This window comes from Heteronotia binoei, chromosome 3 (genome assembly GCF_032191835.1).
Source record: "Heteronotia binoei isolate CCM8104 ecotype False Entrance Well chromosome 3, APGP_CSIRO_Hbin_v1, whole genome shotgun sequence".
Taxonomy (NCBI): domain Eukaryota; kingdom Metazoa; phylum Chordata; class Lepidosauria; order Squamata; family Gekkonidae; genus Heteronotia; species Heteronotia binoei.
Genome location: NC_083225.1, coordinates 39645544 through 39673509, shown reverse-complemented (window position 1 = coordinate 39673509; position 27966 = coordinate 39645544). Strand labels below are relative to the sequence as shown.

General features: G+C 43.3%; 2 protein-coding genes across 6 annotated transcripts in view; both read right to left on the bottom strand.

Annotated features, from left to right (window-relative positions):
- Positions 1–1765, bottom strand: part of FARP1 (FERM, ARH/RhoGEF and pleckstrin domain protein 1) — a 249404-nt gene extending 247639 nt beyond the window's left edge. For all 5 annotated transcript variants that reach the window (XM_060233637.1, XM_060233639.1, XM_060233638.1 and 2 more), the window contains exon 1: positions 1612–1765. The gene's annotated coding sequence lies outside the window, so the exon portion shown is untranslated. The remainder of the gene's footprint in view (positions 1–1611) is intronic.
- A 16741-nt stretch (positions 1766–18506) lies between these two features.
- The window catches only part of IPO5 (importin 5), a 43933-nt gene continuing 34473 nt past the window's right edge, over positions 18507–27966 (bottom strand). The window contains exons 23-26 of the mRNA XM_060233636.1: positions 27529–27748; positions 23709–23937; positions 19913–20054; positions 18507–19236 (exon numbers count right to left, since the gene is read on the bottom strand). Of these exons, the coding sequence (XP_060089619.1) occupies positions 19150–19236; positions 19913–20054; positions 23709–23937; positions 27529–27748 (678 nt within the window). The 3' untranslated portion in view covers positions 18507–19149. The remainder of the gene's footprint in view (positions 19237–19912; positions 20055–23708; positions 23938–27528; positions 27749–27966) is intronic.

Below are 27966 nucleotides of genomic sequence, written 5' to 3'. Positions count from 1 at the left end.
CTCTTCCCTGCCCTATACATGCAGAGGACCCATCCGTAGTAGTCCCACCTTCTGCGCACTTTTGCTTTGCCTGAGTACCCAGGGGAGCCTGCTTTTCAGCATATGCAAAACACCTTCTGGACGAAAGAACCTCTTTGACAGGAGCCTAGGGGCAAAGCCTACCCAGTGTGCATATGCAAGGTGACTGCTTTTCTTTGTGAAGAAAGAGGGGGGAGGGGTGCAGCGCTGAAGATACCTGTAATGCATCTCCATTCAGAGCACAAAGCCTTCATGGTACACACACACACACACACACACACACGTGTGATGTTCTAAATACAGCCAGTGGCGCTATACGAGGCCCTGCTCAGGATTTTAATTCTCCTCCTCAAATGGGAGGAGGGCTGGGGCTCCACAGAAAGCATGCCTCTTTATGCCTAGCGCTGCTACAAGGGGGCTGCCAAGCTATAAAATCCCCCTTATGCCAAACAGCGCCTTCTTTGAAAGAGCAAACTGGCGAAAGGTTTTCAAGAAAAGGGAGTGGCTCAGGCAGCGCCAACCCTGTCCACCGGTTAACCCGGGTCACAATCCGGCAGAATAAAAGCCCCACCACCACCACCGGTGCAGCGGCGGACGAGGGGCCAGATCCGTCTCATCCCCCCTTTTGGCACCCCGGATCTGCAGCTTGGAAGCGTGGTCAAGCCGGACCTTCCTATCCTCCCCTCCCCTCCGGATCCGCCTCTTTGGCGACGCTAAACGGTTCCAGGTGAGACCCAAGACCGCCCCCGTCCCGCCGAGGCATCGGAGGCGCTCCTTTGTGCGCAGCTCAGCTCCCTCGGAGCCACCACACCGGGCCGAAGGAAGGAAGGAAGCAAGCGAGGCGGCAGGGAAGAAGCGAACGATTCAAAGGGGCTGGTTATAAAACGTCCCCGGAACGAGGCCGGCCGGAGCCGAGGCAGGGGAGGAATCTGGGAAGGAGGGAGGGGGCTTCCTCCCCGAGCTCTGCCGCCAAAGGGGCGGGGAAGACTAAGAGGGAAAAGTCCAAAAGGCGAGCGCGCTCCCAGCTGCCCTTTGCCCGAACAACTTCCAGATCAGCCAAGGCACCAACTTCTGGAAGTCGCAATGGAGAACCCGCGCCGGGGGTTAGGGGTCATGTGACAAGAGAAAAGACGGGTGTGTGTGTGTGAAATTAACGCTCCCCACCGAGAAAATCACACACACACACACACACAAACCCCAGTGCTCCCTCTAAGCTGAGTTAGCGTGAGCCGGCTCACAGCTTTTTAGCCACCAGCTCCCACATTTTTGTCTCAGCCCAGGAAGGATGACCCCAGAGCACACCAATGTATGCAGCAGCTCACAATTGCAATACCAGCAGCTCGCAAAGTAGGATTTTTGCTTGCAAGACTCTGCAGCTTAGAGGGAACCCTGCCTGCCAGCCAGCCAGCCAGCCACCCCCTCGGGCGCAATCCCGCCGCTCACAAGAAGCGCCTCCGCCGGCGCCAACCCCCCCCCCCGCCACACCCCCGCGCCCTCCCCGGCCCGGCGAGCGAGAGACCGTCCCCGAGCGCCACCCCACCCCCATCCCCTGCCGGCCTTCCCATTGTTCCCGGACCGGGCGCCCCCTCTCACCGGGCGCGGCGCGGCGCTCCTCTCGGGCTCTTGGCGGCGATGGCGCACAAACGAGTCGGGGCTGGGGCCGCCGGCGGGTCCGAGCCATTAAAGGGTCCAGGAGGAGGCGGCGGCGGCAGAGGCGACGGCCGCGGGAGGAGCGAGGAGGCGGCGGGAGCCGAGGGGGAGCGGCGGGAGCCGGGGCGCCATGGCCGGAGCGCGCTCGCTCGCTCAAGCTCGCCAAAGGGACGAGAGCGGGACTGCGGGCGGGGGCAGGCGGCGAGAGCCCCGCTGAGCGGGAACTGGACGCCGTTGCTAGCGCCCGCCTGGCTCGCTGCCGTCTCCTCCCACCCCCGGCCCGGCCCCCGCCTAGAGGGGAGGCGGAGAAGGCAGCAGCCGCCGCGGCGAAGAGCCCCCTCCAGCGTCCGCGCTCGCGTCCTGCCTTGTGCTGCACAGCGCCCCCTCCCCTGGCGGAGAAACACGGCGCAGACGCGGCCGGGCGATGCCCCCTCCGCGCGGAGGAGGAAAGGAAAATGGGGGTGGAGGAGCAGCGCTTGCCCCTTTTCTGCAGGCCGGCTTAGGCCGTGGGGTGTGGGGGGATTGGGAAGCCTTTTTGGCGGGCTCCCGCGCGGAGAAAGCGGCCGCAAGTGGCCGAAGGCTCTGCGCAAGCTGGTCGGTGGACCTCCCCCCCTTAAGAGATCAGCAGGGGGGACAAAGAAGGACGCCCAGCCACACCCACCCCGCAGATTTCCTGCACAATCGCCGGGAAAGCCACAAGGGGGAGGGGGGGGGGAGCACACAACCTTTTTGAATTAGCAGGTTGGGAAGTTTGCTGGAGTCCAGTTCCTTTTTGGGCATTTGCTTAAGCTTGTCAGAACACTTTTATTTGGAGTTTGGAACAGCTTCCCTATGAGTAAAACCTGAAGATTCTGGGACTTTTCAGTTTAGAAAAGGGGGAGCGGAATGACAAAGATTTATAAAATGAGTCAACTGAGGGGGGACATGACAAAGGTTTATAACATTATGCATGAGGTGAAGAGAATCGACAAAGAAACTAGAACTGGAGGGCATCCAGTGAAGCTGAGAAAATAGGAGTCAAGTGGCACCTTTAAGACCAACTTAGCTTTGGTGTGCTCTAAGCACACTTCATCAGATAAGGAATCAGGTACAATGAGCAGAGCCACACATATCTGGTAGGCAGTGGCTCAGAATGCAAAAATGGTACAAATTTAAGATCCAGTGACAGAATAGTAAAATTATCTGATAGGTAGTGGTTTGGAATGCGAAATGGTACAAATATAAGATCCAATGGCAGAATAGTAAAATTAACAAATTAAGCAAACCTTTGATCTGAGTAGCATGAGCATGCAAAAGCAACAAAACAGTATTATGTCAAAATGTCTGTTCCTGGGCCAAAAGGAAGGCATTTGTATCTCCGAAGTTTTCCCATCCAACTAATTTACCTTTTAACATGTAACATGCATATAGTTTGCCATTAGGAGAAAGATACATTAAAATATAGTAGGAGATGGGTTTGGTATATGTAATGGGATAAACAACCAATATCCCTGTTTATGTCAATACAGCTAAAAGAGAAATACATTGGATAGTGATGTTCTTGTCCACCTAATTTAGTTTTTAACATGCAAACATCATTCTAGTTTGCCATAGAAAAAAATACAATAAAATATAGTGAAAATGGGTTAAGTATATGTAATGAGGTAAACAGCCAATATCCCTATTTTGAGTATGTCAATACAAAACATTAGTCTGATACACTATTCTAAAAGAGAAATACATTGGAATACTGTGGATGTATAATTATACTCAGTGAAAGTGGGTTTGGCAACTGTAATGAGATTAAAAAAAAACAATATCCAGTCCTGGGGAGGTGTTTGTTGAAGCTGAGAGATAGTGGATTCAGGAGGGACAAAAGGAAATACTTCTTTACAGAGAGATGCTAAAATGTAGAATTTGCTGCCGGAGGCTGTAGTGATGGCCACAAGCACAGACAGCTTTAAAGGGGATTAGACAGATTTGTGTAGAATAGGCCTATCAGTGGCTTCTAGCCCTGGTGACTAAAGGAATGTCCATGTTCATACTCACTAAGCATTAGCCCCTATGCTCTGTTGTTGGCCCTTCATAGGATCTGGTTGGCTAGTGTGTAAGACATGATGATGTTGGGCTAGATCCAGATCCTGGTCTGATCCAGCAAGGTTCTTCTTATGTTCTTAAGACATATTTTGTTGAAGACATTTCTATGCTACCTTCATGAAACTCCAGGCAGCGGTTAGCAGGCTGCCTCCCATCTAGGCTCTAAGGGGTTCAGCACTGCTGCAGTATTATATGCCTTGTGTACCTCTTTGCCATATCTGGGCCACACATCTCAAAAGTCCTCAGGGAAGGCGAGGATAACAACATTACAGTCGGATATTTCCAACACTTTGCTATTACCCTATGGGCTCCCTTGGATGTCACTTTTCCATATTGTCCCCTTCCCACAATTGTTAACAAAGTCAACACTGATGTGGCATAAATGATTCAATGCATAATATTTTCAATTTCTGTAAATAGTTTTCCCCAAAACTGCGACACTGCAGGGTAGTACTGTAGTACTGATAGTCAAACATGTTCAACCTGGTTTTGGCCAATTAGGAACTAAACATGGGGTTCATTCTTATCTGCTAAAGATAAAGGCGTTGCTTTCCTTATCAAAAAGATATTTGTTGTGTTTTGCCATTTTTTAGCAGCTACAAAGTCCAGTCACACCTTAGAAGCCAACAATTCTTTCGTGCCCCTTTGGGAGTCAAAGCTTCCTTTGTCGAATATTGGACAAAGGGAACCTTGAGTCTTGAAATCTCATCCCACTAAAAATCTTTTTGTTCTCTTAAGGTGTTTCTGAACTCAAATCCAGCTGGTCTACTGCAGAGCAATACCGGTACCAGCTGGAATGATGCCACTTTAAAATGTTCCTGCTCAGAAGAGGTTGGTTTACACTACATATTAGTGTTTGGTTAACACTACATTTCCATGTAGAGTCACAAGTGTCTTACTGCCCTCTTTAAAAGGTGTTGCTTACTGAAGAGAAAGCTTCACAGATGAACAGAATGGAAATTTACAGGGAGCAATTTAGAATATAAACTTATGGAGGATGAAATGTGACTTAAGTGCCACTGTGCAGAACTCAAACAAGCCCATCTACACTGCCTGTCTGCCATCTCACACCACAAATTGTGGCCCTACTGAGTAGAATCAGAGTGAAGTTGCTCCCTTTGGTAAGAAATGCCCAGCATCATTAAAGCATAAGAGGAGTTAGTTTTTATAACCCACTTTTCTCTATCCGAAGGAGTCTCAAAACAGTTTAAAACCACCTTCCCTTCCTCTCCTCATAACAGGAACCTTGTGAGGTAGGTCAGGCTGGGAGAGTTCTGAGAGAACTGTGACTGACCCAAAATCACCCAGCAGGCCTCATGTGGAGGGACGGGGAGCCAAACCTGGTTCTCCAGATTACAGCCTGTTGTTGTTAACCACTACACCATACTGGTGCCTGTTGTAATATTTGTACTGCAAATAGGAACAGCTGGTTGGACTTCACACTTCTCAACCCTGCTTCCGGGTTAGCAGATAAAGCTGAGATGAGAACCCAGAACCACTACCACCCAACACTCGAGCCCAAGAGCAGTTTAGCCACACTTTTAAAGGAAAAGCTTGATCACCACCAGTGTTTTTCTCCCTACCAAACAAAATTAAGAACATCTCATTTTCTTCTTAATGACAAACTTCAGCACTGCTGAGTAGAACTACTGTTGGTGTTTAATGAACTATTACACCCTTATTGCTCTCAGCCGGGAGCTGCTACTGCTGCTGAGTCATTTGTTAAGTATATTGAAGTTAGAACTCCCTTACATCTGATCTTGCTTACTGGGCTGTAATAAAATTGCCATCCAGGGTCTTCAAAAATTTCCTCATTTTTATGTTCCCTGAGTATGCAAACCTAGCACTCGCATAGCCGCAGGAACTGTTTGGCCTTTCTAGATAAAAGCTCTAGGTTGCCAACTCCAGGTTGAGAAATTCCTAGAGATTTGGATGTGAGGCCTGATGGAGGGTGGTGTTTGGGGAGTGGAAGGACCTTAGCAGCAGGATATAAGGCTATAGAGTCCACCGTCCAAAGCAGCCATTTTTCCTCCCAGTGGCACTGATCTTCATAGACTAGAGTTATGTTGTAATTCCAGAAGATCTCCAGACTCCACTTGGAGGTTGGCAACCATAATTAAATCCTGTTTTAAGTATCTAGGCCAGGTTAGGCAACAGGAGTGGCAGTTATCCATTTTGAATCTATTTGATGGGTTACGAGAAAAATCCAAACACCATGTAAAACCACAAACTGCATTTTAGACTTCCTGAAGGAGAGGCATTTAAAAGAAAAAATACTTTGGTTTCTACTCTGCTTCATCTTGAGGTTTAAAATTGAGAATGGAACCCAAAGGCAAAGGCAAAATATCAAAGCAGAATAAGTGACAGAAATAGATTCAGGTGAGTAGTCATGTTGGTCTGAAGCAGCAGAAGAGTTTGAGTCCAGAGGCACCTGAAGTATTATACGTCCCCAATGATTTCTGTCTGTAAGAAGGCAAGCTAAGCTCTGAAGGAAAGAGTTATTAATGGGAAGTCTTCTTAGCGCCTTAGGATAATTTAGCCTTAAGAGTCACAGGCACAAGGCAGTAAATAAGACTGCCAGCCTCCAGGAGGGGCCTGGAGATTTCTTGCTTTTACAACTGATCTCCAACTGGCAGAGATCAGGTCCCCTGGAGAAAATGGCTGCTTTGGAGACCAGACTCTATGGCTTAGACCCCTCCCCAAGCCCTGCCGTCTTCCAGATCCACACCCAAAGTCTCCAGGTATTTTCCAACCTAGACCTGGCAAACCTGAGTACGTATGAATTAGGGTTGCCAATCCCCAGGTAGGGGCAGGGGATCCCCCGGTTTGGAGGCCCTCCCCCCGCTTCAGGGTTGCCAGAAAGCGGGGGGAAGGGAGGGAAATTTCTACTGGGAACTCTATTATTCCCTATGGAGATTTATTCCAATAGAAAATCATGGAGAATTGATCCGTGGGTATCTGGGGCTCTGGGGGGGCCTGTTTTTTGGGGAAGAGGCACCACATTTTCAGTATAGCATCTAGTGCCTCTCCCCAAAATACCCCCCGAGTTTCAAAAAGATTGGACCAGGAGGTCTAATTCTATGAGCCTCAAAAGAGGGTGCCCCCATCCTTCATTATTTCCTATGGAAGGAAGGAATTGAAAAGGTGTGCTTCCCTTTAAATGTGATGGCCAGAACTCAGTTTGAAGTTCAATTATGCTTGTCACAGCCTTGATGTTGGCTCCAACCCTAATGTCTCCTGGCTCCACCCCCAAAGTCCCCAGATATTTCTTGAATTGGACTTGGCAAACCTAGTATGAATCAAACTCAATCTTCCACCACAAGGAGGTGGAGACAAGCGCTCTTAAATACTATTAAAACTTGGATTTTAAATCTCAGCAGCAATAGGTCCAAGAAACGCCCGCTGTCATGAACCTGAGTGTTTTAGGGAGGATAAAACAGATCAAGATTTGAGACTGCCATCTTGTCTAGGCCCGAAGGCCAGCAGACAGATAACTTTTCACCTATATCTTGCCCTTTAGTGGAGGTGCTATGGTTCAGTGGTGAAGCTTCTGCTTGGCATACAGAAGGCCCCAGGATTTATTATATGTTCTTGTTCTCTAGGGCTATCCTTTACATGCAAACAGGATTTGCTGAGGAAAAAAAGTTCCACATCAATTTTTCTCCTTTTGTATTATTTTTCCTTAAAATCACAATACTTCTTGACTATTAACTAAATTATCTGAACATTAATTTCACACAAATATTGTTGTGTCCTCTCACTTCTTCAAACAACAAGACATTTCTGGAGCAGCAGCATCAGGTTTGGTTCCTGTGGATGACTATGGATGAACCATAGTGCCTCCCCTAAAGGGTGAGATATAGGCAAAAAGTTATCTGGCCTTGGGACCTAGACAAGATGGCTGTCTCTTATCTTTATATGCTTTTTTCATCCCCAATTACTCAGGTTCATGACAGTGGGGGTTTCTTGGAATCTGAAGTATTTGCATTATTTGTAAAGCAGAATAGATAATCGGTGGGAAATTGGCAGCAGATTTGTTATTCTATACCTGTGATCCCTGGAGAATCGTTCTGTACCTGTGAACCCTTTGAGCTGTTCGGGTGAGTGGCTGCTCATTAACAAAGCCCTGCTCGGCAGCAGTCTGCAGCTATGCAGGATTTTGCACTGCCCATTTTAAGATTTCAGCCAGTGTTCTCTCCAAGCTGAGTTAGCGTGAGCTAACTCACAGATTTTTAGCCTCCAGCTCACACATATTTGTCTTAGCTCAGGAAGGATGACCCCAGGGCACACTAATTTATGCAGTAGCTCACAAAGTAGAATTTTTGCTCACAAGACTCTGCAGCTTAGAAGGAACACTGAGCAGTTATTTTCTGCTCAGGATGTGAACTGTTCCACTTAGCAGGAAGGAAAAATGAGAGGGAACATTGTTCTGTACCTCAATGTGTGTCTCCTTTGTCAAAATCCCTCCCTATACCTTTAACTGTTCTCTAAACATTTCTCTGTTCCTTCCCTTCAACAGCTGTTTGCATTACAGATGTGCACATTGTGCATATTTCCTAAGTGGTTGACTTAATGCGAAACCTAATTTGTGCAGCTTCCTAATAAAGACTTGTAACGATCAGTGTTTGGGATGCAGAACTTTATGGGCTATTAATCAAAATGTCAATTTTCAATAATGATGGGTTATATATTTTAAGCTGTACAAATCAGCTTTCTGTCACTAGCTCTTTGTTGTGTTTGGGTTACCAAATTACCAATCTCCAGCTGGGGGCCCTTGCCCCACTTCAGGGTTATCAGAAAGAGGAGGGAGGGAAATGTCTGCAGGGCATTCCATTATACCCTATGGAGACCGATTCCCATAGGGTATAATGGAGAATTGGTCTGTGGGTATCTGGGAGGGCTGTTTTTTGCGACAAAAGCACAAAATTTTCAGCATAGCATCTGGTGCCTCTCCCCAAAACACCCATCAAGTTTCAAAAAGATTGGACCAACAGGTCCAATTCTGTGAGCCCCAAAATAAGGTGCCTCTATCCATTATTTCTAAATGGGGGGGAGGCATTTAAAAGGTGTGCAGTCCCTTTAAATGTGATGGCCAGAACTCCCTTCAGAGTTCAATTGTGCTTGTCACACCCTCGCTCCAGTCTCTACCACCAAAGTCCCCAGATATTTCTTGAGTCAGTCCTGGCAACCCTAGTTCCTGCTCTGAATGTTAACTTAGTATCACTCTTTAATTAGAAGAAGAAGAATTGCAGATTTATACCCCGCCCTTCTCTCTGAATCAGAGACTCAGAGCGGCTTACAATCTCCTTTATCTTCCTCCCCCACAACAGACACCCTGTGAGGTGGGTGGGGCTGAGAGGGCTCTCACAACAGCAGCTGCCCTTTCAAGGACAACCTCTGCCAGAGCTATGGCTGACCCAAGGCCATTCCAGCAGGTGCAAGTGGAGGAGTGGAGAATCAAACCTGGTTCTCCCAGATAAGAGTCCACACACTTAACCACTACACCAAACTGACTCTCTTTACAAAAGCTTGCAAAAAAAAAAAAATGCTATGGAGCACTCTCTCTTTTTGCCTTAATTTCTTTGGCCTCCCTCCTTTTCTGGACTTTCTATCATAATTCTCTTTCCATAAGTTGCCTTTGTTTCTTCCTCTTCTTTCCTAGTCTGCCTCCCTGCCTTTCCTTTTTGGAATATCACAGTAGCCCACCTGATGGCATCCTGATAATTTTTTGCCTATATCTCGCCTTTTAGGGGAGGCACTATGGTTCAGTGGTGAAGCTTCTGCTTGGCATACAGAAGGTCCCAGGTTCAGTCCTCAATGCCTCCAGTAAAATGGATCAAATAGTAGGTTATGTGATTTCCACCTGAAATCTGGAGAACTTTGGTTCAGGGAGGCGGGGCTTGGCTCACAACATGGTGGATGCTTGAGAGTGAGCTCCCGACCCCAACCTCCTAAATTGGGCACTAGCTCACCGAAATCGCTTTCCATCTCAGTGATCCTGGGAAATGGGTGCAGACGACAAAACTCGGAGGAAACAGACAGTGGCCACATGCTCAGTCTCTGCCTTCTTTCCCCCTGGAGAGGCTCCGAAAGACCAGCCAAAGCGCGGCGAGTCTGATCCCACAATGGCGGACAAGAGGTCCCCTGACCCCTGAGCCAATCCAGCCTTAACAAGCCAGGAATTCCTGGCCGCTATCTCTAAACTCGAATCTAACATTGCAGAGAAAAAATCTGCAGCCATGGACCCTATTAAAGAGCAGCTGAAAACAACGTCCGAGACCATACACCAGGTGACCCAGAAGGCTAACTCAGCCTTCAAGATGGCAACTACTGTGGTAGAAGACACCAAACACCTAACAGCCTCAGAAACCTGGTCCCAGGACAAAATGATGACGCTGGAAAATAAACTTCAGGAAAAAAGCCTGAAATTTTGCAGGTTCCCTGAGCACCCAGAAAAGAACGTTGAAATATGGAGAACTTCTGCCAGTCTGAGTAGACGATACTGACATTGATAGACCAGTGGACTAATTCAGTGTATGACAACTTCGTATGTTCTGTATCGTTAGGACATCACTGCCAGAGGACTCATCATAATCCCCAGAGCTTTTTTTTTTTATAAAAAGCCTAGCAGGAACTCATTTGCATATTAGGCCATACACTCCTGGTGCCAAGTCGGCCAAAACTGCATTCCTGCTCAAAAAAAGCCCTGCACCTAAGGCATTGAATAGTACATCACAACATAGATTAAATAACAGGACTTAGAGGACTGCCTCCCACAAATATATTTTGTTCCTCACATCTCCTGATAAGTTTTACAACTGAACAGCAGAATGTACTTATGTACCACCTCAAGCACGAGCAGATAAGAACTAGGTGTGCTGAAGGGGGTGCATCTCCACTCAGTCATTCCTTAAGCAGAAAGAAAGGGGAGGGGGGAAAGAAAGACAAGATGAATACTCTCATTAATTGTACCACTGGCTAGTAACCTACTTTTGTCTTTTCTTATATTGTCTCTGCAGCCCAGATAGCCCATAAAGCTCTAAAATGCACCAATGGCTGCAATGTGCACTAGAAACAGAGCAGGAACTGCTTTGCATATTAGGCCACACAACCCCGATGTAGCCAATCCTCCTGGAGCTTACAGTCGCCTTTGTAATAAGAGCCCCGCAAGCTCTTGAAGGACTGGCTACATGAGAGGGGTGTGGCCTAATGTGCAAAGGAGTTCCTGCTACAAAAAAGTCCTGAGAGAATATGTTTTAAAATGCTACACTTTTCCTATCTAACGGATGTTATGTTTGTAGAATTAAAAGAATGTCTCAAAGGAATGTAGAAGATCAAAGTCTTTTTATCGGTGCAGCAGATCATGAGATTATGGAGATTCAGAGGTCATTTGCAAGGTTAACAGGGGAACTGTTGTGACTATAAACAGGCAAATTAATACTTAATAGTCGTAAACGGACCTTTTCTCGTTGTTATGCTGATTGGGAGGAAAGGAGAGTAACTGAGGAAGTCCAGATAATAAGATCTGTAATCTTCAAACAAAAAAACACAATTAAAAAGTACATTTAAAATGGTTTCTTATTTCCCCTTCACATCCCAACAGCATCGTTATGTGGAAATGTTCTTCTAGGTCTAGAAAGCTTTGAGCCCTGAGAAGATAAGCTGCCTCTGAAAGCATTGCCAAGTACAGAGAAATCTGCCCCCCAGTCACAGGAAGGGTTTGCATAAGGATCTCAGCTCCTCATCCAGGCTGTATTCTGTTTTATAGTGACATTTCCCTGGATAGCTGAAGCTCTCAGCATTGTGGCTTTGAAGAGCTTCTTGCTACTCTTAAATGCTTCAAAAGGCACAAAGCTCAGGCTCCATTCCTGTGTACACTTCTACAGGAGTGTAAGCCCCCATAGAACACAATGTATCCTACTGCTGAGTAAACAAAGAACTGCCTGCTAGAATTACAGTCCTAGAAGGAAAATTCCCTCTAGAGGTTGGATTGGGTGGTGGGCAATTTCCCTTTCTGGCTGCATTCTGAGTTTTGTGGCTTTACAGACAGCTCTTATGGACTAAACGCTCAGAACGGTAGTCCTATAAGGCTAGCTGAGTGAGTTTATCACTTTTGCTCTGGGCTTTTTTTTTGTAGCAGGAACTCCTTTGCATTTTAGGTCACACACCCCTGATGTAAATCTTCCAAGAGTTTACAATAGGCCTCATAAGAGCCCTGTAAGCTCTTAGAGAATTGGCTACATCAGGGGGGAGTAGCCTAATATACAAAGGAGTTCCTGCTACAAAAAAAAAAGAGAGCCTGTTTTGTTCAAACTCCTCAGCTGTGGGGGAATAATTTGCAACACTTCACATCAGGGCTTTGTTGTAGAAAAAGCCCAGCAGGAGCTAACTTGCATATTAGGCCACACCCCTTGACACTAAGCCAACTAGAACTGTGCTCCTGTGCGCTCCTGCTTTAAAAAAAGCTTCATAGTATTGTGTTGTGTAGGTTCCTATGTGCCTCTTCTCATAGCAAGCTGCATGGTTAAGGCAGCAAACAGAAGCCAGCCATAGACAGCTGCGGTTTTTGCATACTCAGCAGTGACTCCCCAGGAATGAAGAAATATATATGTAAATTAAAACAGACAAATAAACCTCAGTGGCCTGATGAGGACTGAGCATGCTCATTTACCTCCAGAAGCCAATGAGGGCAGTTGAACAAAGAAAAATGGAGGGAAAATTGGCCTGCTATCCTTGGATGAAGAAATACCCTACAGTTAATATACCTCAACCATCATTCAACATGAGTCATCTTCTTGTCCCTTCCAAAGCCTACATATTGCGCAATTAGCACTGAGCCAATGTTTCAGCTGTACTGTTAGCTAAATAAGGGATCTTTTCGGTGCTGTCTGCATATGGCTATTCTTAGCTCACGTTCCTCAACTCCAGCAACATCACTGGTGAGGAACAACAGCCATAAGGGCTGAAACAGCAGTTGAGGCTTTGGGTTTGCTTTTAATAAAATATAGGATGTACAGACATCCACTGGTACAGTCCCAGGCTTCAGAAGTAAGCCCCACGTTGGAGACAGTTAAGATTGCACAGACTGTTTCCAGGGAAGGGGGAAAGGACAAGATGCTACACAACACGGGTTCTCAAAATTACATTGTAGAATAGCCGGCTCTACTCTTTAAAGGTGTTTTTTAAAATCTTAAAAGGGGGAAGCCTTCTCTTTTAATACCATGAGCATCATTTCAATTAAAGGATTGTGTAATTATTTTTAAAAGGTGATGAATACACATACTTACAAATAGATGCACTGGCAGCACTGTTAAATGATCAACCCCAAAGACTCTTTCCCAAACCACAACCAGAAAACGTGTGAACCTCAGCTGTTTAACCCCCTCCCCATGAAAGAGCAGCTAGCTTAGGAAGATCCACTCTGATTGCAAGACCCTCTTTTCACTAAGTAGGCAATTCCAGATGCACGATATCCCCTCAATGCTAAGGGAATCTGGTTTTCAAACGAGGTAGTCCCATATTTCTCAGGTTGGAACTGACAACAGGAGGGAAATTCACCAAAGATACCCCTTCCCCCCCTGGGATTCCTTAATCACTGAATTATCTGATCCTGTCCTGCTCTTTATCGATCTAGATATGACCTCCACCCACTGAGGAATGCTTCTAGAGAAGCATTCAGAAGAGAACAGGGAGAAATTGCTCCTGTCGTTAAGACCTCTACCCTGAGAGAGCCGCTGCCAGTTGGAGTAAACCCTGATGGACCAGTGGTCTGCTTTAGTATAAGGCAGCTTTAAAGCAGTGGCAGACCAGGCTAACTATAGCTCAACACTAACAAGAGAGTCCTGATGTTCTGTCTTTTTTGTCCTTCGGGATGAATGGTAGCCATTCATAGCCATCCTACCTTGTACTTCCCAACTGAATGTAGAGATGGTCCAACGCCCTCCCATTGGCCTGTCATGAACTGGGAGCTGATTTTCTTTTTGATGCTCAATTTGTTGAGCTGGCTCAATTTGTTGAACTGGCTTTTTGGGCATGCTTGTTCTTACTCTGATTGATTTAGTTCTACAATCTATTTAACGGAATTTATACCCTGCCTTTCTGCTATCATCAGAGCCACCAAGGTTGTTAATGGATTAAAAATAATTAAAACCAAACAAATACATATAATTCAGAGCTAAAATACATAAAAATAGAAACAAAATATAGGAGAAGGAGTAGGATTCACTGAAGGGCCACCTGACAAAGTAAAAAAAAAAAGTCTTAATTTGCTGGTGGAAGATGGCAAACAAGGGGGGTAGACAAATCTCCCAGGGAAGAATTCCAGAATACGTCCCTTCCTGTGCTCTAAAACTTGCTGGCACTCAAGACAAATACAGTCATAAATTAATACTGTATTTTAAGAAAAACTCACCCATTGGTGCTTGTCTGCAGGCACTTACAATTTCTGACAGAGAGTGGTGGGTACAACCACAAAATGATTGCTGCAAAAGGCAGTGTCAGCTGCAGAACACCAGGGTGCAAGGTCATGCATCCCTTAAATAGTAATTAATTTCAGGTAGAAACTCTTTTAAACTTTTAAAAAATACACCTTCAGACATACAGTGAAGATCCTTGTGCTGTGAAAGCAGCTGTTGCCAAGGCAACTTTCAAAAAAAAATCTGCACAAATCAGAGCTCCGATAGCCAATCAGAAGTTCTGTTGCCCAAAGCCCCACATCTGGGTCTGCCCTTTTGGTGGGCATCAGGAAAGGTGTTAGCAGGTGCCATCATGATCATGGGCATCATGTTGAGGTCTTCTGGTATCAGAGAGGATGCTAATGGCTGTCTATTGGTTTGAATTGACAGAATCTTTGCCCACCCTCATTTGGCAAAAACCTGGTGCAAACCTGTTTGGCAATCCTTTGTGGCTGTTCATGATGAGCAGATCAGCTCATACCTGATCATCACCTTTGAACATGAGATGTTCCACTGCTGAACATATTCGCAGCAAAATTTGCAGCTTCTCTAAGTGAAAGGAGAGCAAGACCCTGAGACCCCAAGGAACTGCTGCCAGTCTAAGTAGACAATATCGACGCTGATAGAACAAGGGACTGATTCTGGATAAGATATGCTCAAGTGTACCAGCTATCCAATGCAGAATTCTCAGACACAATATTTTGTAGAAAGAATATTCACAAACAACGAACTAATAAGTTGTACTTAGTCTTGTCTTCCCTACAAAGCAGTGTGACTGAACCACCTGCGGCCATTAATGTGTGCTAACCTAAAATCATATTGCCATCTGGTGGAGAAATATAAAACAACCACTGTAGGAATAGTTTTCCTAATAACTCTGCTCTCAGATTTTCCTAGAAATGCCATGAAAATTTTACCCAAAACAAGTGTGGAGGGTCTTCTTCATTGGGACATCTACATTTTATAATATCGCCAATATTAGTCTATGCCAGGGGTGGCCAAACCTGCTTAATATAAGGAAAGGAAAGGTCCCCTCTGCAAGCACCAGTCGTTTCCGACTCTTAATGTAAGAGGCACATAAAATAAATGTCGGATGTTTGAGAGCTGCAAGGAAGGAAAGAAATTGTTGGGTGAGGGAGAGGTGGAAATAAAGCAACTTTAAATGCATTCTCTTAAGCTGCCGGCTGGCTTGTTGGAAGTAATTTAAAGAGAGAAATATCTTCTCCAAGCTGGCTGACAGGGGCTTCCAGAGCCACACAATGTGTGTGAAAGAGCCACATGTGGCTCCCAAGCAGCAGTGTGGCGACCGCTGGTCTATGTAGCATTTTACCTTTATAAAACGATTCAGCTTATTAAAGGGACTTTCAAAAAGCAATTTTTTTCTCCCCATAAGGTATTTGTAGACACAAGGGTGAAAAGATGTATATAATACTGCTAATTTTAGATGGATGCATTATGCACGCTATAAGTTAAAGGAAGGTTTCTGCAGAACCCAAATTTTGATGCATGGCAAAAAAAGAAGAGAGACTGTTGAGCAAGAATCTCTGGAATGTGAGACAGTCAGAGAAAGTTTAATTTCTCTGACTGTTTCACATTCCATCAAGGAACAAAGATGTCAGGCAATGATAAAACAACTTAGGAAAGGCTATGAAGAGCCATGATAAGAACTGGTAACAATTTGGGATCCGAGACAGAAATCAAGACTAAGGAAAAATAAGAAAAAGTGGGCAGTCATCATCATGCAAGAGGGAATAAATAGCAAAATTAGCAGGGGCCATATTTAAACAGGAGATTCAATAGACATGTCCATTAATGTGAAGTATTTGTCTATTTTCACTGCACCAACCCATACTTAAACCTTGTCTTTTGTAGTGTAACATTTCCCTGTGTGAGTTTTGGATGGGTGGTGACAAAGGGGAGGGAAGTGAAGAGACCAGCAACAGCTGAATCCTGGAAACAAAGTACTTCCAGGTTTTGCTTAGCCCTAGGCAGGGTTTAGCAGCCCTCTCCCCTCCTCTGCTGGTCCCCTTGGCACTTCCCTGCCTCCTGCATGCGATCTCTGCCACTGCCCACCCATGCATCCTTCTCTCACCCACTTACTAATCTGCCAGCCCTCCCTGTGCTTGCATGTCTCTCCAAGTTTAGTGTAGTGTTTGGGAGAACCAAATTTGATTCTCCACTCCTCCACATGCACCTTTGGTTAGCCGTAGCTCTTGTAGAAGTTATCCTTAAAAGGGCAGCTGCTGAGAGTCCTCTCAGCCCCACCCACTTCACAGAGTATCCGTTGTGGGGGGAGAAGATGCAGGAGGTTGTAAGCCGCTGAGTCTCTGATTCAGAGAGAAGGGCAGGGTATAAATCTGCAATCTTCTTCTTCCCTGGCAGCTGGGAGCCCCACCATTGGGAAATGTCACTGCTGCTCACCTCCCACACTCTTACCCCACAGTAGTCAGTTGTGTGTGTGGACAGAAGGGTGGTTGGCTGGAAGGCTCACAAGCAAGCAGATGGGCAGCAGGGGAAGTGAGAAGGAAGGGGGCGGCAGTGGGTGCCACTGGAAGCCCTGGAATGCTGACACCAACCCTGACTACATTGAAACATTCAACACACCTTTGTTTTATCTTCATATGCAGATGCCACGCCACAAATTATTTTAACTTCCAAAACTTATCTAGGGCCACTAGCTGTAACCCACAATGCACTATTTCACTGTACTGTGCTCACCATTCAAACTTAATTGGAGGAAAGGAGTAATTTCTCCCACTCTTAATGTTGTTCTGCAAATCTCTGCACACAGTTCATCACGGCAGCTGTGCAAGCAAGGTTCAAAACCCTTGTCTGTGGGCGCCCTATTCCACTCTCCTACTAATAGCTAAAGAACTACCACACTATTCAAAGGAATGACTGAAATAAAGCTTCTTTGTACAGCTCCAGCTAGAAAGTTTTCCTGCAATCCAAACTGCGGTAAGCCCCTTTGATGAAGCCATCAGCTCTTCAAGAACAAAGGCTAGCAGCACTGTCTAGTAGTCCCAGGTACAGCAAAGGCTAAGTAGAGTGGGACCATCCAAGCCTTGTCATACACATTCAAATAGACCAGGGAGAAACTTTGGACTCTAATAAAATGGTGCTTTTAAAACCATACCACCTAAACTTGGCTCATCCCTCAGAAGCCTGTATAAAAAAAACCACATTAATAAAGCCTTAAGGAAAAAACCATGCAGAGAAGATTCACATTCCATGCAAGTAGTGAAAAACATAATCCAAACAGAAGGGGGGTGGGGAGTTAGCATTTTTCCCTCAAAAACACATCACAAAAAGACAACGAATTATAACATGTTTCTTTTCCTGGAAGAAACCAGTTTCCATCCTATAGATCCATTTCCAGAAATTGTTCGTCTGTGCTTGAATGGAAATAACAGATGCTTGAGAGGTATCACTGAAGTTCAGAAGGACCGACAAAGAGCCTTTCCTCCTTCACCACTGCTCCTGTTTTAGATGCAATTCTACCTCCCCCTCATGGAATGGACAGAACAAGTCATTCAAAAATACCTGTGAAGCTGTGGCATCGGGAAGGATAATTTCTAGAAGCACAAGAATTTTAGAGTTCCAAAGCCCAGCTAGACCACGTTGAGCTATTCCACTGTTGCCACATGAGCAAAACACCTCCACTTTTGTTGGAATGAATAGTGAGCATGCATTCATTGCCTCTGATAGACTGATGGAACTATCAAGGCTAGCAACACTGTCATCTCTCTTTGGCATTTTATTTTAGTAATCCATGGAGATAACTGATATATTCCTCATCTGTTTTGAACTACTGCTTCAATAACTGGAGTCTTGTTGCTTGGTATGCTCTGACATAAATGTAATGCTCACACTGAAAACCTCACAGTAGCAGAACATATACTGAAGACAAGTCCAGTAAAGGTTATATGGGATAAGAAAGTTATATACTCCACTGCTCATAAAGCACCACCAATTCCATCAAAATATAAGTATTACAAGTGCTCAGTGTTAAATACTGGAAAATTCTGTCCAGCAACCACAAAACCATTCTGCAGGTGAAATAGTTTATACCTTTCAGAAATCAGATGCATGTCTTTTAAGTTAAAATTTTCAAAACTCACACATGGGGAACACAGCCTTATTGTAAGAAGCAGGCTCATGAAAATGTTAAACAATGCAATAGGAAGACTGCTAAAACATGAGTTATAATCCAAACACTGAGTTCCAAGAGATGCAAAATTAGAATCTGGAAAGAGTACACCATTTTCACTGAAAGCAAACAACACAGCACTGCACTTTTACACAAGCTTTGTATTGTATTTCAATGTCATTTATTGAGGAGTGGATGAGATACTGTCAGACATGCCAAAGACACTTCACATTCAAGGGCTGGGTGCTCAATCGCTTTCTTCATTGAGCCACTACACAAGCCTGTTTCGGAAAACTGAATGCGATAATCGATGAAGTCTTCATGCTCGATGTTGCCATCAGTTTATCATCTTTTAATCTACTGGTTTGATGGGCAGCAGGGTGTTCTCTACCCTACAGAAATACTCACACTCCAATACATGTTAACACTAGAGGGTAAAAATGCCTGTAATCTGTTATAATGGGAGTCTACTGAATACCTGGTCTTAAAGCTGTCTTAATTTGTTTATACTTAATGAATATCCAACTTGTTTCCCTTTCACCATCATGTGGCTGGTTCATACCATTAGAAAAATACTCTTCAGTGCTACTGCAGGGTTTACAGGGAGCTCCTTCAGTGCTGAGGGGTAGAAATTCACTGCCAACACCCTTTGCAAAGCGTCTCTTCCTGTTTCCACTGCCTGTAGGTTGCGGAATGGCCTACGTGCACTACAGTTTTCTCTCTTAAAAACCAAACAAAGAAACCTAAACCAAAGGGTAAACGTTTATTTGGAGTTTTCTTGCAGATGATAGTTAAGGCCCTTTATGCAGAAGTCAGGAGCTCCTGGATGGCTGCCTTCTGGTCTGCATTGAGCTGAGAGACGCATTCTGTCCATAGCCCTCCAGATGTCTAGAATGAAGGAGGGGAAAAAGAATGGTTAAGCTGAAAGATACATACAAAATCCATCCATCTATCCCCTTTTGAAACATTAGAAAAAAACAAATCCTGCTGTTAGATACAAAAAATCTGCTTGTAAAAATATATATTTAAAACTCATCTAATGAAGGATGAGGAGGGTTGAGAAATGCAACACAGAGGTTGATGGCTTTTGAAAAAAAAAAAAAAGCCATAAATATTTTAGCACTCTTAACATTCTTGCAGAAATTTATCTTCTAGACTATGTTAGTGGGAAGAGATCAACCAGGTAGAAGTGAGGTTTAAAAGATCCCTTTCTCCCTGCTACAAGGAAACTTCCTTTCTTCTGGCTTCTGCTAAATGTAAAAACATGGAACTCACTGACTTGCCAGTCTTCTTTTGGCACAAATATTTGAAATACTTGATGACTTCGCAATCGCCACCAAAAATGTGCTCCCTATTTCTCCCAATTGCTATTATAAAGTGCAGTTATATGCTGCTCACATCACAGAAAGCCTTAAGTAACCCCCTGGGCTATTTCCATTACTGTAAAGGATACTTGAAAAACTGCTTACTATCTAATCTTTCTGCTCAATCACATTTCTGCTTGGGGTGGGGTGAGGGTTACAGGGATAAAATCATCTTTGTACACAAAAATATTTGCATTCACCTGCACTTGTCGAATTACATTAGCCAGACGTTTGGTGCACGGATCTCCGCGCTTGATTGCTTCATTTATTTCACCATCTGCAATTATACTGAATATTTTGGGCAGATTAGAGTTGTTGGGGCCCAAGACAATTGGATTATTACTGTTGGGAAGAGAAGAACAAAAGAATTGTTAGTCCACATGAATAAAGATTTATAGGATAATTAACATAAGCTGTTTGCTTTAATAAAGACCTTGGATTCAGCCCCAAGTTGCCATAAACTTAATGTGTGCCCTTCTGCAAACCACTTTTAGAATAAGGTATTAATAAGAGCAGCCTAAATAGCCTGACCTCATCAGAGCTTGGAAGCTAAGCAGGGTCATCTGCATTTGTACTTGGATGGGAGACTGAGGAAAACTGCAGAAGGGCAATGGCAAACCACCTCTGGAAACCATCCATGGTCTCAAGTCACCAGGAATCATATGAGATTTGATGGCACATAATTATTATTAATAATATCCTGTGCTATACAATGTCTGTGTGTGTTAAATGCTGTTAAGTCACTTCTAGCCCACAGCAACCCTATGAATTAATGAGCTTCAAAATGTCTAATAATTAACAGCCTTGCTTAGGTCTTCTAAACCAAGAGCCGAATTAATTGATAGAGTCAACCCAGCTCACCCTCTTTTCCTGCTGCCTTCAATTCTTCCTAATATTATTGTCTTTCCCAGTGACTCTTGTGATCAAAGTTTGATAGTTTCAGTTTAGTCGTTTTAGCTTTTAGGGAGAGCTCAGGCTTGATTTGATGTAGAACTGACTTATTTGCCTTTTTGGAGGTCCACAGTATCCATAAAACACTCTTCCAACACTACATGTCAAATGAATGAACTTTCTTCCTGTTAGCTTTCTTCACTGTCCAACTTTCACACCCATACAGAGTAATGGGGAATACTGCGGTATAAATTATTTTGATCTTGGTCACAAGTGACACATCACTACACTTAGCTCCTTTCTGGCTGCCCTTCCCAGTCTCAATTTCCTTCTGATTTCTTGGCTGCAATCTCCATTTTGTTTGATAATGGAGCCGAGGAATAGAAAATCTAACCACCATTTCAGTTTTTTCCTCATCGACCTTAAGCTGTGTGATCCCATGTAGACCACCTCCATCTAAATCTAATCCAGCTTTTCTTATTATATGTTCTGCATATAGATTGAAGAGTCAGGGAGATAAAATACATCCTGTCTGATAGCTTTGCCTTATCCAGTAGTTAACTGAAAAGGATTTCCCATAACTATTCACACGAAGACTACAGTAAATACAAAAGCCTTCACCAGACACCATATTACTTATAAATATTTTAAAGAAAGATTTAAAAGGACTGTATCTAGCATGTTGTATCATTTGAGAACTACCTAAAAAGTGACCTTCTTGGTGTTTTCTGTTTAAATACCATCGCTGATAAGATTTGTAATTGCCTGATTTGAAACACCAATTAAATCTGAAAACTGAAAAGGTAATAGACAGGCAATACTGAAAGGTACTAACTGGCATAGCAAAATAGTGTGTGATACTGGAATGTTCCTTTTATTAAAAGTTTTGGGGGGTCATTTGTACCTCCAGTCCCTGATTATGAATTGTTCATTCTTCCTCATTCACCAAAACAGACAAAATGTATGATATGTGTTGAGACCCCACTTAAAAAAAAAAATAGAGCACACTGTGGAAGCAGTGTTTAATTCTACACTCCTTGTGCCTCTTCTCAGACCTAAATAGCACTTTGCATATTTTGGTTTGCTCCACAGAGGAATTTTTTGCCAGGTGTTTCAAGCAGCACCTTCAGTAGACTTCATGGAAATTTTGGGAAAGATTAAAATATATACAATACTTGCTGTCTTATCAAAATTAGACTAGCAAATGGGGACCTGTGATGCTTGTGGGGAGGGAATCCCTCCTCTCATCACTGATGATTGTCCTTGCAGGTTGGGGAGGGGGGGAACCCTGGTGTGGCTCCTGAACCCATTCTCCTCCTCGGTCACTGCTGGCTACTAGGCATCCTCAGCTACTGTGAACTGGGGTGGGGAACCTCATATACTCCCCTAGCACCAAGTCTCGTACAGCTCCTGAGCCCAAAGGCAGCCTCCTCTGCTGCTAGGCCCAGCATGGCTCCTGTGTTGCTGGAGGGTAAGTATTATTTGGGGGAGTTTAATCCCCTCTGGGTATTTTCTTTTTTAATTTTCAGATTTTTCTGCAAACTTAGGGAGAGTCCAAGTTTGCAGAAAAAATTGTTTAGCCTCAGTGTTGCCACAATCCATGGATCTATATATCCACAGAGGGGGACAAACCTGGCTAATAGTATATTTTACTGCTTTAATAACAGAAAATGCATCCTTTATAACTTACTTAGCATATAAAACTGCAATTTTTGAAATGTTTATGGAATTTAAGTTATAAATGCCTTAGTTTCTACAAGTAAAATGGCAATATACCCAGTGCTTAACATAAAACCAAAAGCTGATGCACCCTATGCTACCTTCAGCTCACAAACTTTAATTTTTACTATCTGAAAGTCAGAGGGGAAAGGAGTTAAAGAAAAAAAAGTTTTGTGTTAAATAATATAAAATATATAATTTAGTCAGAAAAAAGTCACACAAAGGGTCAATGACATCATCTGCACAGCTATATGTAGGTCCAGCTAGATGCTATCTTCCAAGGCTTTTTTTTTGTAGCAGCAACTCCTTTGCATATTACGGCACACCTAATGTAGCCAATACTCCAACAGCTTACAGGGCTCTTAGTACAGGGCCAACTCCAGGAGGACTGGCTACATCAGAGGTGTGTAGCCTAATATACAAAGAAATCCTTGCTACAAAAAAAGCCCTGCTGTCTTCTTCTTTCTGCAGCTACTGGTTAAAGAGCTCGGTTCCCAGTGAAACTTTCAGAGTTTTCCTCTGAGGCTTTGGTGCACTTTCTTCCCCCACCTCCTTCTGATCTTTTTTTCCCCTTCAGTAAGATAGGACAATAAGTTACTTGATACCCAATTTGTGGGTATATTTGTCATAGTGGTTTGAGGGATAGGCAAAAAGTTCAACCACAAGAGATGAGAAAGGTCAGAAGACTCACTAAAGAATGGAAGCCCTGCATGCTGCCCTCATGAAGTACCAGTATCCTTTTAGGTTCAGGAATGCAGCTTGTATTTAAAAGCTGTATACACTTATAGCATGCCCACCTTTATCTTTAAGGGCATTTCACTCATCCTAAAACTTCATAGGAATTTTCTTCAGTTCTCCCCCAAATTTCCATTTTGTTATCATCAGAAAAAATGGGGGGAGGGGGAGAAAGCCTAGGAAACACAACCCCCCCCCAGGTATTTCCCCCTCCCCCAGCCTTTCCATCTTTAGATAAGTAAAGCACTGTTGTGGGTAAAAGTTTGAACACCCCCCACCCCCACTTTTATCACTGTAGTTACTATGAACTTTTTTTTTTAAGTGGAAGATTCAATCATGGCTCTCTCAAAGACTTCATCTTAACCTATTAGCTTTTTAATTAGTTCTCTCTAACAGAGTGAAAAATGGGATGGTGGTTAAGATACAGCATGCATGGAATATTCCCATATCCTACATTAGACAGAGCCTTAAATGCACAACAGGTTAAGAAAGAATAGTTTTAAAATTTCTATGTTCAACTGATCTATGTAGATTTCTTATGCTGACAAAAAAGTAAAATTTATCACATTATACTAAAAATTGGAGATATAAAGCAGGCAGCTACGTAAAAAGCGTAGAACAACTTAATACTTTGACAGCATTTTTTCTTACCTCTCTATTAAATCGCACAAGTAATTGAATGTATGGACAGCTTCTTCCTTGTCTTCATGCAATGGAAGCCATGATAACCAATGTGGCAGAACTTCCTCAACATTTATACAGTCAGGCTTGAATTTCATGATCTTCCCAACTGCTGAAATGCAGTTCTCTGTTGCATTGATATTCTCTTTGGTTCTGGCATCTGTTGACTGAATAACTGTCACCAGCAATGGAAGTGCCTCTGATAATGCAATATTTGAAAAATTCATACACAAATACTGAAATGTTTGAAGATAACTGATTTTAAACATGCTGCAAAAAAGAGAGTTAAGATATACACATAAACTAAAAAAAGTTATTTCTGTAAAAGAGTGTACCAAACACTAAATTACTAAGATATTAATGAGTTTAATTTTATATTCAGGTTTAAATTTAGATGTATTCATATTTAAAATAGAATATATGATCTCTACAGGCTCATACCAATGATTTAAAGTGTATACTATTGCATTAACTTTTGGAAAGCCTGAGTACTGACAAAAAGCACATCAAGTATCTTCAAAGGCAAAGTAAGTCTGAAATGACACTGTTGGTGAAGCTAATTGCTTGGATTCAGAGTAAATTTTCCATCAGTGAATAATTTTCCTGCCTTGCCTTTTCCACTGCAGTACAAAGTCCTGATCTTGGAGGATAAAAAACTCTGAGGAACAACATGAAATGGGTCATTAGAGGAAAGGGGAACTGTTGGAAATTGCCTACGTAGTTTAGAACAAACGAAAATGTCAGAAAGATATACACAACATTATATCTAATGTTGCAGTACTCATGGTTGAGTCTGTAGGGAAGAAAAGCACAGTTCCTAGTAGGAAAGGGCTTTTGGGTTCAAAGTAACATAAGGAGATACCTCTTAATGACAGATGAGAGTTCACTAAAAAGCTTCACTCTAGACTCAGAGATCAAAATTTCCAGATATTCTGAAGTAATTTGGGGGGGAGGGGGGGGGTTGGCAAGAAGATGGATTTTCGTCTGAGAAAAAAATGGAAGTATGGGGAAAAACTGAAAAATATGCAAAAAAAGAGTTGTGCTTACCTGTAACTGTTGTTTGCCAACATTTTCTGTGCAGATACACATTGGGACTGTGCCTGCATGCAGGCAAGCCACAGATAGAATTCTTTTAGCTTATGGAGTCCTAAGGAGGGGGCATCCCTCAGGATCTGATGCGACAGCCTTCTCCCGCCTAAATCATCACGTGCTCTGGAGGAGGATGCTCTCCCCTCCCCTTCAGTTCCTGCCAGCAGAAACTCCCATAATGACCCAAGGAAGTAGAGTCAAAGTGACCCTTTTCCTTAGCAGTAAGGAAAAACTTAATCTCATATATATATATATATATATATATATATATATATATATATATAAAAAGAATGCAGAAGGACAGGTGGGAGGGAATGTGCAAATGTGCATCTGCGCAGAAGACACTGATGAACACCACTTACAAGTAAGTGCAACTCTGTTTTCATCTTCCATCTTCTAGGCCTACATTTAGCTAAGCAGATATTGTCACTAACCCTTTGTGTAACTTTTTCCCCCCTGACTAAATTATATATTTTATGTTATTTAACGCAAAGCTTGTGTTTTCTGTTTAACTCCTTTCCCTCCTAGCTTTCAGATAGCAAAAATTCAGGCATATGGGCTTAAGGTAGCATACAGTGCATCAGCTTTTTGTTTTCTGCTGAGTATTGGGTATATTTACTATTTTGCTTGTAGAAAACTAAAGGCATTTATAACTTAAATTCCACAAACATTTCAAATCTTGCAGTTGTGTATGCTAAGTAAGTTATAGATAGGACATTTTCTGTTGTTAAAGTGGTACAATCTATATACTATTAGCCATGTGTGGCCCCCATCTGTGGATATCTAAATCCATGGATCTACAGTGATGGAAATCTGAGGAGCGGAGGTTAAGAAGAGTCACCTCACCCACAAAGTTGAATCCCCTGAAGATCAAGTTCAGGGAATTGGAAAATCAAAGAATAAAGATTAAGAACATGATGGTTTGGGCAGGAAAATGACACCATTTCAGCCTGGAGAGGAAAATTCTATTTGTGGCTGGCCTGTGCACAGGTGCAATCCCAATGTGGGGCTGCAATGAAGATGGAGGAAGGATATTAAGTTTCCTAACAAACTTAAATCTATTCTTCTTCTTTTAAAAAGATAAAAATATATAATTTACAGCTTAGTACAGGGCCAACTCCAGGAGTTGGAGTTATGGCGCAATTTGGTAGGAACAATTATCGACATATTACATATTTAATATGTAAATATGGCAATACAATTTAAGAATAGAAATATCTTTTGTTTTCTAGAAGCAAAATTCCTAATACACCCAATAGTAAAGTGAAAGAAAGCTGCAAACTGGTGCTTCCTGGATCGTATGCTATCTAAGCAATTCATTTATTGTAAAAAAAAAAAAAAAGGGGGGGGGTTTCATAGGAGTTTCAGTACCCCCCAAATTTCCATTTTCCAAATTACAAACAGAAAAAGGCCTTAGACTTTTCATGCTGCACATTTTCAACTAACCCAAAGCTTATTTTAAAAAGCATTTCATTCATTTGAAGTCCCCCCCCCTAGTTATTCCTTCCAGTGCTCCCCCAAATTAGAAGAAAAGAGAAGAGTTATTTTTATACCCCGCTTTTCTCTACTCCGAGGAGTCTCAAAGTGGCTTACAAATGCCTTCCCTTCCTCTCCACACAACAGACACCCTGTGAAGTAGGTAGGGCTGAGGGAGTTCTGAGAGAACTGTGACTGACCCAAGGTCACTCAGCTGTCTGTATGTGGAGGAGTAGGGAATAAAACCCAATTCTCCAGATTAGAAGCCACTGTTCTTAACCACTACACCATGCTGGCTATGTTTCCAATGGAAAAATGGAATGCTATACAATCTGGGTGAATAAAAAAGCCTACAGTATCCTATGATACTTATTCAACCCGAATGATATTAGTAAACAGCAGTTGTGGCCCCCATTGTTGGGGATTAAATTCTGCAAATTTTGCATAATCAAAGCACTGTGATTAGAGCCAGCACTCAGAATTGCCGCAGCAGAGCTTTTACTTGGGCTCTTGTTGACATCCCATTTTCCTTGGTATTTCCTAGTCAGGATAACCCCTTTCAACAGCCTTTTCAAAACAGCAACTGAGTTTCACTATGGAAAAGGTACAAGACCACACTAAAGTAGTGCACACTTGGGTAATGGAAGAAACACTAAAAGGAGCTATTGTGGGAATCTAACCTGGTGTGTGGGTTAATGCAGCAGCCCTTTTGGCATGTAGCCCTTTGGTCATGAAATGCTTCAAAGCTCAGAATCAGCACCTTAAACTGAATTTAGAGGCAAAAAGGCAGCCAGCAGAGCAAAATAAATACCTGCCAACAGGCAAGCAGCAGTGTTACTAGTGGCAGAGCCCTCTGAAAGTAAAGGCTAGCAAGGAATGCAATTACAATAATGGAATTACAATTTAGACCATTAATGATCCACTTTAGAAATTCAATTTTTCTTTCCCTCAGCAGCACTCTACTAAAATATGGAGCTCCTCCAAACATGCCCGTTATTAGAAATCCTGTTACCTTTGAGGCAAAGTTTCAATATTAATTTTAGTAAAAGTGTATGCAGCTTTCCCATTTAACAAGTATTCAATATGAGTCACAAGCATAAGTCAAAATACAATAGTTAAAAATCAGCATCAATAGAAAAGACTAATCTCTTAAAAGATCCTTTAAGTTCTGCTATAATCTAGAGTCAGAAAGATCACATATGGAAGATATTCTGAGCACACACACCTGTGCAGAAAGGTCGATAATTGTCCCCACCAAATTGCGCCATAACTCCAACTCCATATGCAGCAGCTTGACGAACCTCTGGGCTATTATCACATATTGACTGTAGCATTGGTGTCAGGAAATACTCGGCATATTTGAAGGATGAAGGGCTACAGTGCTCTATGACATCATCAAACATGCATAAGCCCCACTGCCTGTCAGGCCACGGCCTGTGTGGACACTGTAAAGAAAACCAGAGACAAAATGTATATGTAACTTCTGTAATGTTCACTTAAAGCAATCCCTCTCCTTCCCAACATACCACATCAAGAGTAGGCAGAACAGCCCTGACCTGGATAGCCCAGGCAATCTTGTCAGATTTCAAAAGCTAAGCAGGGCTGACTCTGGCAAGTACTTGGATGAGAGACCTCCTTGGAATACCAGCAGCTGGGAAGCGGA